Source organism: Scyliorhinus torazame, chromosome 31 (assembly GCF_047496885.1).
Source record: "Scyliorhinus torazame isolate Kashiwa2021f chromosome 31, sScyTor2.1, whole genome shotgun sequence".
Taxonomy (NCBI): Eukaryota; Metazoa; Chordata; class Chondrichthyes; order Carcharhiniformes; family Scyliorhinidae; genus Scyliorhinus; species Scyliorhinus torazame.
The window spans coordinates 21,004,756-21,016,826 of record NC_092737.1 but is presented as its reverse complement, the minus strand read 5'-3'; the positions used below and the strand labels follow the sequence as shown (position 1 = coordinate 21,016,826).

Sequence of the window (12,071 nt, the reverse complement as noted above, 5' to 3'; positions counted from 1 at the left end):
TATGGCAAGTATATAATTTCTTAGATGAGGCCAAAGCTGCCCACAATACTCCAGGTGCGCTCTCGCCAAGGCCCGGTACAGCTGCACCGAAACATCATTGCTCCTGCACTCTCATCCTCCACAGTGAAGGGCCACATACTCGGTACTCCAGGGCGCATGAGGCCAGTTAAGCCTGACGCAGTGTTTTGTAAAGTTTCTTCATAACGTCCCTGCTTTTGTACTCGAGTACCTCCATTTATCAATCCCCCCCCACCCCCCCCCCCCGTATCCAAGAAGGTCTGGTAGATTGCGGCCATACCCAGCTGGAAACTCCCACCATGTTCATTGCTCCCGGAATGTTCCCAACTGGCACTCCGTCAGAGTTTCGCATCCAGTCCTGGGCGCCTGGGTACTTTGGGAAGAGGGTGCGGAAAAGAATGGTCCCAGGGATGAGAAACTTCAGCGACGTTGATAGATTGGAGAAGTTGGCAATGCTTTCCTTGGTGAAGAGAAGGCTGAGAGGAAGACTCGGTGGAGGAGTGGGTGGATGAGGAGAAACTGTTCCCATTGGTGGAAAGATGGCGGAAGAAGCGATGGTGACACGGGGAGGGAGGGGGGGTGGGGACACAAACTGCTTTACCCAGTGACTGGTTGAGATCAGGATGCGCCGCCTGTTTGACGTGGGAAGCAGATTTAGTCGAGTCTTTCAGTAGAGAATCGGGATTATTATCTGAAGAGGAAGCAGGGCTGGGAGGCGGAGACTGTCAAATGGCACTTGGTGAATCGTTCCTTTGGAGAGCTAGAATCGATACAATCCTGGCCAAATGGCTGCTGCCTCCATTTTGTGCCTCTGTAACCTGATCCACTTGACCAATCTCATTCCCTTGATCAGCGATGCCTCGTTCCTCATTGGGCTGGAAATTTGTTCAGCTCTCTGTCCTTTGCTCTCGTACTATATTGCTCCCCCCCCCCCTCGCTCGTACCCCACTCAGATATTAGCTATTTCTTACTCTGGTGCTTCGTGTCTCTGTCCACCTCGGTGTTCCTCTCTTACCATTACCTCCTGCTCACCACCCTCGCTGCCAAATTAGTTTAAACCCTCCCCAGCAGCACTGGCAAACTTCCCTGTGAGGGTGTAGGTCTCTGTTTGAGCGTGATCGGTCCCGACTGTACCCCAAGACGTAGGGGCAGAAGTCGGTCCATCGAGTCGGCCCCGCCATTTAATGAAATCATGACCGATCTGATGTGAGGATCCTCAACTCCACTTTTCCCGCCTTATCCCCATGCACTCGATCCCCTCACTGATTAAAAACATGTCTATCTTGGCCCTAAACATACTGAAGGACCCGGCCTCGACAGCTCTCTGCAGTAAAGAATTTCACAGATTCACTCCCCTCTGAGAGAAGAAATTCCTCCTCATCGCTGGGTGAAATGGGCAACCCCCCCCACCCCTCACTCTGAGATTCTGCCCTCTGCACCTAGACTCTCCCACAAGGGGAAACAACTTCTCAGCATCGACCCTGTCACCATCTACCCTCCGAACTAGTCCCAGTGCCCCCGATCTATAACCTTACATCCTGTGCGATCTCTTCTGTCCTCGCGTTGATCTGCTCCGTCCTCTTTCTCGTTAGCGTAGTGGATCTGGACGGAGTCGGGGGATTACTACCTCTTTTGAGGTCCCGCTCGCTAATCGCTCGCCAAGGTCTGAAAAGGGAGGATTGTTTCGGGCGATACGGTGGGCGAGGACGGAGGAATGGGGCAGTGCTGGGTGTCCGACCTTTTGCGCTGTAAAACTGACCGATTCCACTCCGGCACCGTTGCGGTTCGCCCTGGATTGGGGTCGACGTGTGATGGGGTCACTGCGCCCGATGACGGTGTGGCGCAGGGTGGTGTCTCACTCTTGTTCTCTTGTGGTGAAGCTCCCGCGGTTGGTTCCTGTCTGAATTTGCTCTTTTGTCTCCCCCCTCCCCTCCTCAGGCTAGCTCAACACATCACCTACGTCCATCAGCACAGCAAGCAGCCACCCTCGCAGTTCCAACCATTGGACATGAAGCTGATGAGGTACAGTGTCCGTCGCAGCTTTGGCCGACCGGGGTGTGGCTTTCGAACGCGGCCCGTATCCAAGTTTTCATCTTTTTTTTTTCCTCCCCGACTCAGGCGGTACATTACCTTGTGTAAAAAGAAGCAGCCCATGATCCCGGAGACGCTGGCCGATTACATCACTGCCGCGTACGTCGAGATGAGGAAGGAGTCGCGAGTCAGCAAGGATATGACCTTTACCTCTCCCAGGACCCTGCTATCCGTCCTGCGTATCTCCACTGCCCTGGTACGTACCGCTGAATCCCGCAGGACTCTTCCTTGCCCTCCCCGCCGCAACTGGCCTCCCGTGTCCGCTGGTCAGTCCCTGGGTTGCTCTTAACGGTCTTGGGGAGCGCGGAAGGAACTGTTGTCACCCGGCCAAACCTCCGAGACAGCCTTGTGAGCAGCAGCCCCCGCGATTGGGACTGGCCAGTGATGTTGGCACCTCCTGGAATGGAGAGTAGGTCTTACGAGGAAAGGTTGAGGGTGCTAGGCCTTTTCTCATTAGAACGGAGAAGGATGAGGGGTGACTTGATAGAGATTTATAAGATGATCAGGGGGATAGATAGAGTAGACAGTCAGGGACTTTTTCCCCGGGTGGAACAAACCATACAAGGGGACATAAATCTAAGGTGAATGGTGGAAGATATAGGGGAGAAGTCAGAGGTAGGTTCTTTACCCAGAGAGTAGTGGGGGTGTGGAATGCACTGCCTGTGGAAGTAGTTGAGTCAGAAACATTAGGGACCTTCAAGCGGCTATTGGATAGGTACATGGATTATGGTAGAATGATGGGGTGTAGATAAATTTGTTCTTGATCGAGGACAAAGGTTCGGCACAACATCGTGGGCCGAAGGGCCTGTTCTGTGCTGTATTTTCTATGTTCTCCCGTGGGACCTGCCTGAATGTGGCCAAGCCAGGAGCAACCTGGCCAAGCCAAGCGACGACAGCAATTGGCCTGCTGTCGTCGGGGCCTGAGGCTAGAAACTGGAGGAGCAGAGGGGTTTCCTGTGTTATGGGCCAGGGTTCAGAGAACTCCCAAAGAGTCTTATGGAGATCACCTGACCCACGACTTTGAATAGATTGTGGTATGGGGAGCACACGGCCCACTCTACAGGTGTGGTACAGCAGAAATGGAAAAGTAATTTTAGCAACCATCAATTCAAATACAACCCCCAAAGAATACAACACTAACTTTCCTTTTGACATCCATCAAACCCTTTTTACAGAACCACATCAGGTTTAAATTCTCTACTGAGAGCAGTTAGCCCTCTGAATTCACCAAATTATCTAGGGATAGTCTTTAGGTGGTAGAGAGATCATAATTACACCTTCTCTGGCTGGCTTCAGCTCCAACACTGAAAATGAAACCAAAAAAAAAAAACCCACAGACACACCCAAGCTTTTCCTCAAAGCGAAACTAAAAAGCAGAGCCAGAGCTCAGCTCCACCCACCGTCTGACATCACTGCAGCCACTTGAGCAGACAAACATTTCTTGAAGTGACATTCCCATGATCCCTGTGTTTAAAAGGGAGAAAAAAAACCAGCCTGCCTTTAATAAGGGGAACAGAACGTGTCCAGGGTATTGCAGTGCCGTCAGCTGAACGTCGTGGTCGGAGAAATGATAGAATCCTAACTGAACAAGCGAACAAAAGAAAACCTAGACATGAGAAATATTGCAGTGCGTCGTCAGAACAGATTTTGAAAGGGAAAATCTTGCTTGACTAAACTGATTGAATGTTTTGAGGCGACTTGAGGGTGGAGAGCGGGAACGTGGTAGATGTAATCTATCTAGATCCTCAAAAGGCCTTCGATAATGTGTTCCCTAATAGGTGATTGGATGAGGTGAGAGGATGTGGAGTCAGGGGGGGGGTGACCGATGGCGGAATAGATTGCCGGCTGGTTGAACGACAGGAAGCAGCGAGTCAGGATTAAAGTGTCGTCACTCCCGAGTGGCAGAAGGTGGGGAGTGGGGTTCCGTGAGGATCGGCGTTGGGATCGCGGCTGCCCGTCGCAATTTGCAGGTTTCGGACTTTGGAATCCGGAACGCAATTTCTCAATTTGCGGATGACGTGAAATGGGGAAGACGGGTTGGGTGGGGGGGGGGGGGGGTGCGGCTGGTGCCGAAGAGGAGGGGGGGGGCGGGTTATTGTCATGGTTCACAATAGATTACAGGTGGAGATGAAACAAACACTAGACTTTATTTCCAGAGGGTTAGAATTGAAAGTGAGGGAAGTTACGTTGAACCTGTATCGAGTCTTGGTCAGAGAGTACGGTTCGCAGTTCTGGTCACCATTTTGTACAAAGGATATCGAGGCACTGGAGAGGGTGCAGAGAGGATTTACAGGGACGAGGCCAGGCTAGTGGGGGTTTAATAGCCTAATTCTGCCTTGTCTTTAGGGTCGCTGGAATGAACTCCAGTCCCCGGGCCGGGCTGTGTCAGTGCTAAAGTGCTGACAGTGCAGGTAGTGAGACTGAATACCTACTGTACTGGGTGCACTTGGAGCACTGTCCCAGCCAATCCCTACGCCTGGGTTAACACCCATCCCCACAGCCTGACAGCACTGAGCGTTAGGATGGTGTGCAGTGTTGTTTGTCCATTCTGCAGAGTTCCTTTCGCCTCCTTCCCCCGCTGGGGGCTGGCTTCCCCCGCTGGGGGCTGGCTTCCCCCTCGGTGCTGTCAGGGAGAGATGGAGGGGGTTCCGGGGCAGCACTCCCTGGTGCTCTGCTGTTGGGGAGAGATGGAGGGGGTTCCGGGGCAGCACTCCCTGGTACTCTGTGCTGTCAGGGAGAAATGGAGTGGGTTTATGGGGGCAGCGCTCCCTGGTACTCTGTGCTGTCGGGGAGAGATGGAGGGGGTTCCGGGGCAGTGCCCGCTGGTTACTCTGTGCTGTCGGGGAGAGATGGAGGGGGTTCCGGGGCAGCGCTCGCTGTTACTCTGTGCTGTCAGGGAGAGATGGAGGGGGTTTATGGAGTCAGTGCTCCCTGGTACTCTGTGCTGTCAGGGAGAAATGGAGTGGGTTTATGGGGGCAGCGCTCCCTGGTACTCTGTGCTATCGGGGAGAGATGGAGGGGGTTTATGGGGGCAGCGCTCCCTGGTACTCTGTGCTGTCAGGGAGAGATGGAGGGGGTTTATGGGGGCAGTGCTCCCTGGTGCTCTGTGCTATCGGGGAGAGATGGAGGGGCTTTATGGGGGCAGCGCTCCCTGGTACTCTGTGCTGTCGGGGAGAGATGGAGGGGGTTCCGGGGCAGCGCCCGCTGGTTACTCTGTGCTGTCGGGGAGAGATGGAGGGGGTTCTGGGGCAGCGCTCGCTGTTACTCTGTGCTGTCAGGGAGAGATGGAGGGGGTTTATGGAGTCAGTGCTCCCTGGTACTCTGTGCTGTCAGGGAGAAATGGAGTGGGTTTATGGGGGCAGCGCTCCCTGGTACTCTGTGCTGTCAGGGAGAGATGGAGGGGGTTCCGGGGCAGCGCCCGCTGGTTACTCTGTGCTGTCAGGGAGAGATGGAGGGGGTTCCGGGGCAGCGCTCCCTGGTACTCTGTGCTGTCAGGGAGAGATGGAGGGGGTTTATGGGGGAAGCGCTCGCTGGTACTCTGTGCTGTCAGGGAGAAATGGAGTGGGTTTATGGGGGCAGCGCTCGCTGATACTCTGTGCTGTCAGGGAGAGATGGAGGGGGTTCCGGGGCAGCGCTCGCTGTTACTCTGTGCTGTCAGGGCGAAATGGAGGGGGTTTATGGGGACAGCGCTCCCTGGTACTCTGTGCTGTCAGGGAGAGATGGAGGGGGTTTATGGGGACAGCGCTCCCTGGTACTCTGTGCTGTCAGGGAGAGATGGAGGGGGTTCCGGGGCAGCGCCCGCTGGTACTCTGTGCTGTTGGGGAGAGATGGAGGGGGTTCCGGGTCAGCGCTCGCTGGTACTCTGTGCTGTCAGGGAGAGATGGAGGGGGTTTATGGGGGCAGTGCTCCCTGGTACTCTGTGCTGTCGGGGAGAGATGGAGGGGGTTCCGGGGCAGCGCCCGCTGGTACTCTGTGCTGTCGGGGAGAGATGGAGGGGGTTCCGGGGCAGCGCTCGCTGTTACTCTGTGCTGTCAGGGAGAGATGGAGGGGGTTTATGGAGTCAGTGCTCCCTGGTACTCTGTGCTGTCAGGAGAAATGGAGTGGGTTTATGGGGGCAGCGCTCCCTGGTACTCTGTGCTATCGGGGAGAGATGGAGGGGGTTTATGGGGGCAGCGCTCCCTGGTACTCTGTGCTGTCAGGGAGAGATGGAGGGGGTTTATGGGGGCAGTGCTCCCTGGTGCTCTGTGCTATCGGGGAGAGATGGAGGGGCTTTATGGGGGCAGCGCTCCCTGGTACTCTGTGCTGTCGGGGAGAGATGGAGGGGGTTCCGGGGCAGCGCCCGCTGGTTACTCTGTGCTGTCGGGGAGAGATGGAGGGGGTTCTGGGGCAGCGCTCGCTGTTACTCTGTGCTGTCAGGGAGAGATGGAGGGGGTTTATGGAGTCAGTGCTCCCTGGTACTCTGTGCTGTCAGGGAGAAATGGAGTGGGTTTATGGGGGCAGCGCTCCCTGGTACTCTGTGCTGTCAGGGAGAGATGGAGGGGGTTCCGGGCAGCGCTCCCTGGTACTCTGTGCTGTCAGGGAGAGATGGAGGGGGTTTATGGGGGAAGCGCTCGCTGGTACTCTGTGCTGTCAGGGAGAAATGGAGTGGGTTTATGGGGGCAGCGCTCGCTGATACTCTGTGCTGTCAGGGAGAGATGGAGGGGGTTCTGGGGCAGCGCTCGCTGTTACTCTGTGCTGTCAGGGCGAAATGGAGGGGGTTTATGGGGACAGCGCTCCCTGGTACTCTGTGCTGTCAGGGAGAGATGGAGGGGGTTTATGGGGACAGCGCTCCCTGGTACTCTGTGCTGTTGGGGAGAGATGGAGGGGGTTCCGGGTCAGCGCTCGCTGTTACTCTGTGCTGTCAGGGAGAGATGGAGGGGGTTTATGGGGACAGCGCTCCCTGGTACTCTGTGCTGTTGGGGAGAGATGGAGGGGGTTCCGGGTCAGCGCTCGCTGTTACTCTGTGCTGTCAGGGAGAGATGGAGGGGGTTTATGGGGTCAGTGCTCCCTGGTACTCTGTGCTGTTGGGGAGAGATGGAGGGGGTTCCGGGTCAGCGCTCGCTGTTACTCTGTGCTGTCGGGGAGAGATGGAGGGGGTTTATGGGGTCAGTGCTCCCTGGTACTCTGTGCTGTCGGGGAGAGATGGAGGGGGTTTATGGGGTCAGTGCTCCCTGGTACTCTGTGCTGGAGGTGGGGTATCTCTTCTATCTGCCAGCGCAGGAAGCAGCATTAATGCCCCTTCTGAAATGGAGGGTGTGGACCATGGGAGGTCTCTGCGTGCCCGGTTGGTGATCTGAGTGTGCCAGTCTCTGCTGCAATGGCTGACGGGTTGGTGTGAACTGCGGGCGGGATTGGGGACTGCCTGGAGGGAAGTCGCTGCTGACAGTCTGGTTCCCAGAGTTGCAAAGTGCTGTTTGTGCAGATAGTGTGGGTTCTGATGTACTGCAGTGTGAGCACCTGTGTAGCTACAGGAGCACAGGCAGCAGAGGCAATGTGTACATTCAGACACGCAGCTATTACCGTGTAATCTTTCCGCTCAAAGATTTTTATTTCATGGGTTAACCGTGTTCAGGGTCGGGCCCAGCATTTATTGTCCATCCCTAATTGCCCCTTGAGAAGGTGGTGGGTGAGCCGCTGCAGTCCCTGTGGTGTAGGCACATCAGAGCAGGCGGAGGCCATTCGGCCCCTCGAGCCTGCTCCACCATTCATCACGGTCATGGCTGAGCCACCTCTCTAATATATTCAATGTTTCAGCATCAACTACTTCCTGTGGTAATGAATTCCACAGGCTCACCACTCTCTGGGTGAAGAAATGTCTCCTCATCTGTGTCCGAAATGGTTTACCCTGTATTCTCAGGCTGTGACCCCCTGGTTCTGGACACACCCATCATCGGTAACATCTTCCCTGCATCGACCCTGTCCAGTCCGGTTAGAATTTTATAAGTCTCTATGAGATCCCCCCTCATTCCTCTGAACTCCAGTGAGAACAATCCCAGCGTAGTCAATCTCTCCTCGTATGACAGTCCCGCCATCCCTGGGATCAGTCTGGTAAACCTTCGCTGCGCTTCCTCGAGAGCAAGAACATCCTTCCTCAGAGAAGGAGACCAAAACTGCCCACAGTATTCCCAAGTGTGGCCTCACCAAGGCCCATACCATTAGCCTTCTTTGCACCCACAGTGCTGTTAGGGAGGGAGTTCCAGGATGTTGCCGCGGCGACAGTGAAGGAACGGCCGATATATTTCCCAGGCGGGGTGGGAGTGACTCGGAGGGGAACCTCCAGGTGGTGGGGTTCCCAGGTATCTGCTGCTCTTTGTCCTTCTAGATGGTAGCGGTCGTGGGTTTGGAAGGTGCTGCTTAGGGAACTTTGGTGAATTGCTGCCGTGCATCTTGTAGACGGTACACACGGCTGCTACTGCAATGGTGGAGAGGGGGATTGTTTTAAGGTGTTTGGGGTGTAGATCGAGCTTTGTCCTGGATGGTGTCGAGCTTCTTGAGTGTTGTTGGAGCTGGGTTCACCCAGGCAAGTGGAGAGTATTCCATCACACTCCGACTTGTCTGTTACTTGCCAGGAATCTCTTGATTTGCTCTTGTAGCGACTCTATTTATCTGGCTAGTCCTGATAGAGGCTGCCCCCACCACCGCCCCGCCACAGGGCTGACTGGCCTGAGGGAGGGTGTCAGAGGGTAGGGGCCCAGCCCGCCACAGGGCTGACTGCCCTGAGGGAGGGGGGGGTGTCAGAGGGTAGGGGGCCCAGCCCGCCACAGGGCTGACTGCCCTGGGGGGGTGTCAGAGGGTAGGGGGCCAGCATGGATCGCTGCGATCTCCAAACCCGCAGTGGTGCTGAGGAAGGCGCCTCCTCGTCCCAATTCGATGATCTACCCTTAAAGGCTGCACATCAAGAGGCCACTCGGCACTTCGCGCCTTACCGTCCCTCTGCCAGGGCAACTCAGCTGGTACCACCATCCCCCCGCCCCCCCCCAATCTCCATGCGTTCCTCCTGTCAGATAAATCTCCAATTCTCTCCTGCATACCAAACTGAATCTGCCTCTCTTGGCGGGTGCATTGTCGATCCTAACTACAATACTGTTCCTAAATCTAAAATATTTCCTCCTGCCGCTGTCTCCACTGACCGTCAATCCTTCCTCTGTCTGAAACCAACTCTCCCCATCTCTCTCTCTGACTCCGCGCCGAAGACGGGAATCGAACCCGGATCCCTGGTGCTGTGAAGCAACAGTGCTAACCACTGTGCCCCCCCCAAAAGAGAGGGAAGTTGCTCTTGATACCCCGGCCCATCTCCCCAGTCCAGCCCCTTCAGAGTTCTAAATGTTTGGATCAACTCCCATTATCCCAAGCTCCAGAGAATATCGAGTCACGGATGTTTACAGCATGGAAACAGTCCATTCGGCCCAGCTTGTCCATGCTGCCCAGTTTTTAACCACTAAGCTGGTCCCACTTGCCCACAGTTGGCCCATGTCCCTCTATACCCACCCTGCCCATGTAACTGCCTAAATGTTTTTTTAAATACATAAATTGTGCCCGCCTTGACTACTGCCCCTGGCCGCTCGTTCGAGACACTCGCCACCCTCCGTGGAAACAATTGCCCCTCTGGTCTCTCTTGTATCTCTCCCCACTCACCTTCAACCTATATCCTCTAGTTTTAGACTCCTCTACCTTTGGGAAAAGATGTTGACGATCTACCTTATTGATGCTCCTCATTATTTTATAGACCTCTATAAGTTCACCCCTAAGCCTCCTACTCTCCAGGGGAAAAAGTCCCAGCCTATCCAGCCTCTCCTTATAACTCAGACCATCAGGTCCTGGTAGCATCCTCGTAAATCTCTTCTGCACTCTTTCTAGTTTAACAATATCCTTCCGAGAATAGGGTGACCAGAACTGAACACGGTATTCCATGTGTGGCCTTACCAATGTCTTGTACAACTTCAACAAGACGTCCCAACTCCTGTATTCAATATTCTAACCATAAAACCTAGTCTTCTTCACCAGCCTGTCCACCTGCGACTCCACCTTCGAGGAGCTATGAACCTGTACCCCGAGATCTAGAGACCCAATTAACTCCACGTCTCATCCCAGTCACTGTCTCCAATGCGATTTTAGCCTTCCTTAAATATGGAGAGCAGCACGGTAGCATAGTGGTTAGCACGATTGCTTCACAGCTCCAGGGTCCCAGGTTCGATTCCCGGCTTGGGTCACTGTCTGTGCGGAGTCTGCACATCCTCCCCGCGTCTGCGTAGTTTTCCTCCGGGTGCTCCGTGAATTGGCCATGATAAATTGCCCTTTGTGTTGGGTGGGGTTACTGGGTTATGGGGATAGGGTGGCGGTGTGGACCTTGGGTAGGGTGCTCTTTCCAAGAGCCGGTGCAGACTCGATGGGCCGAATGACCTCCTTCTGCACTGTAAATTGTATTCTATGAAAGTTTCACCCAGCACTCCAGATGTGGTCCCACCCAACCCCTGTATAATTGTAGCAAGCCCTCTCCACTCCCGCACTCCAAACCCAATGGAGGCCAGCTTGCCGTTTACACCCGCTCCCCCATTATTTGCTGTGCTAATTTTGATTCCCCCTCCCCGCCGTTCCTTGAATGAGTGCGCCCGAAGTCTCTCTGAACGTCGCCGTTCCTTGTCCTTCCCGAACAGGCGCCGGAATGTGGCGACTAGGGGCTTTTCACGGTAACTTCATTTGAAGCCTACTTGTGACAATAAGCAATTTTCAGTTCATTTTCCTTGCAGGCTGACCAGTGTTGAGAGACAGAGAAGTGGGTAATTGCTGGCTTTCCTGGAGGGCATTGCACTTGTCTTTGTCTGATGGTGCCGGCCTCGAGGTTGCACTTGGGCCTCGACACTTCACTCTGGAGTCGCCTGCGAGGTGGTCCCAGCTTAGCGCCTGCTTTCAAAAGAATCTCCGCATTTTCCCATTTGTGTTACGAGAGGGATGACTGTCGGGAGTCTGTTGATCTTGAGTTTCGTTTTTGAGCCATTCAGCTGTTTCTGCTCAACCTGGCCCCTTGTGTCTCCCGCACTCCCCACCCCTCTTGGAATTCGCTCGCTCTCTGACTGACGTTTGTGCGTCCGCAGGCTCGGCTCCGCCTGGTCGACACCGTGGAGAAGGAAGACGTGAACGAAGCGATGAGACTGATGGAGATGTCGAAGGACTCTCTGGTTGGAGACCGGGGTCAAGCCAGCAGGTGAGCCTTTTCAGCTGGGGAGTGGGGTGATGCATGTGGAGGCGCCACGTGAGCCCGGAGGGGTGGGCGCTGCAATGCTGCCCGATTCTACTGTGGGTATTGACGGGCTTCAAATGGAGATCCTGGCGTCCCTGCCAGTTAAGGTCTCTCTTGGCTGCCCACCTACATGCATTCCCCCTGCGAAGGGGAATTTTGTTTGTGATCGGGATGGGGAAATGTGTCCCTATCCTGCTGCATATGGCCTTTGCTCCCAGGTGAGCGGTGTGCATCTGTCCTCGTCTACGACCCTCGCTCCCTGGTCGCAAGGATTTTATCTCCTATGTGTTACCGTGTCCTGTAATCCAACGTGTCCCGTGTGTTTTCAGAGTGCAACGCCCGGCCGACGTGATCTTTGCCACGATCCGGGAGATGATTGCGGATACGACGGCGCGTGTGGTTAAGTACTCTGAGGCCGAGCAGCGGTGCGTCTCGAAGGGATTCACCCCTGCACAGGTGGAGGCAGCGCTGGAGGAGTACGAAGAGCTGAACATCTGGCAGGTGAATCAGGCACGGACCAAAATCACCTTTGTGTGAGCGGGAAACGTTCGACTTGTCCCTGCCGCAGGAGGCACGCCAGACTTCGATTGGCTTAGCTTGCCGTGCTGGGGCCTTGCTTCTCGAAGGCCCCCAGCTCCCTGCCGCCCCCTCCCCCACTCTCTCTGACCCTGCCCAAGTCTGTTTT

General features: G+C 55.1%; 1 protein-coding gene across 1 annotated transcript in view; it reads left to right on the top strand.

Annotated features, from left to right (window-relative positions):
- Positions 1-12,071, top strand: part of mcm7 (minichromosome maintenance complex component 7) — a 39,148-nt gene extending 27,077 nt beyond the window's left edge. Inside the window, exons 13-16 of the mRNA XM_072493471.1 lie at positions 1,957-2,040; positions 2,137-2,305; positions 11,241-11,350; positions 11,716-12,071. Coding sequence (XP_072349572.1) covers positions 1,957-2,040; positions 2,137-2,305; positions 11,241-11,350; positions 11,716-11,923 — 571 coding nt within the window. The 3' untranslated portion in view covers positions 11,924-12,071. The remainder of the gene's footprint in view (positions 1-1,956; positions 2,041-2,136; positions 2,306-11,240; positions 11,351-11,715) is intronic.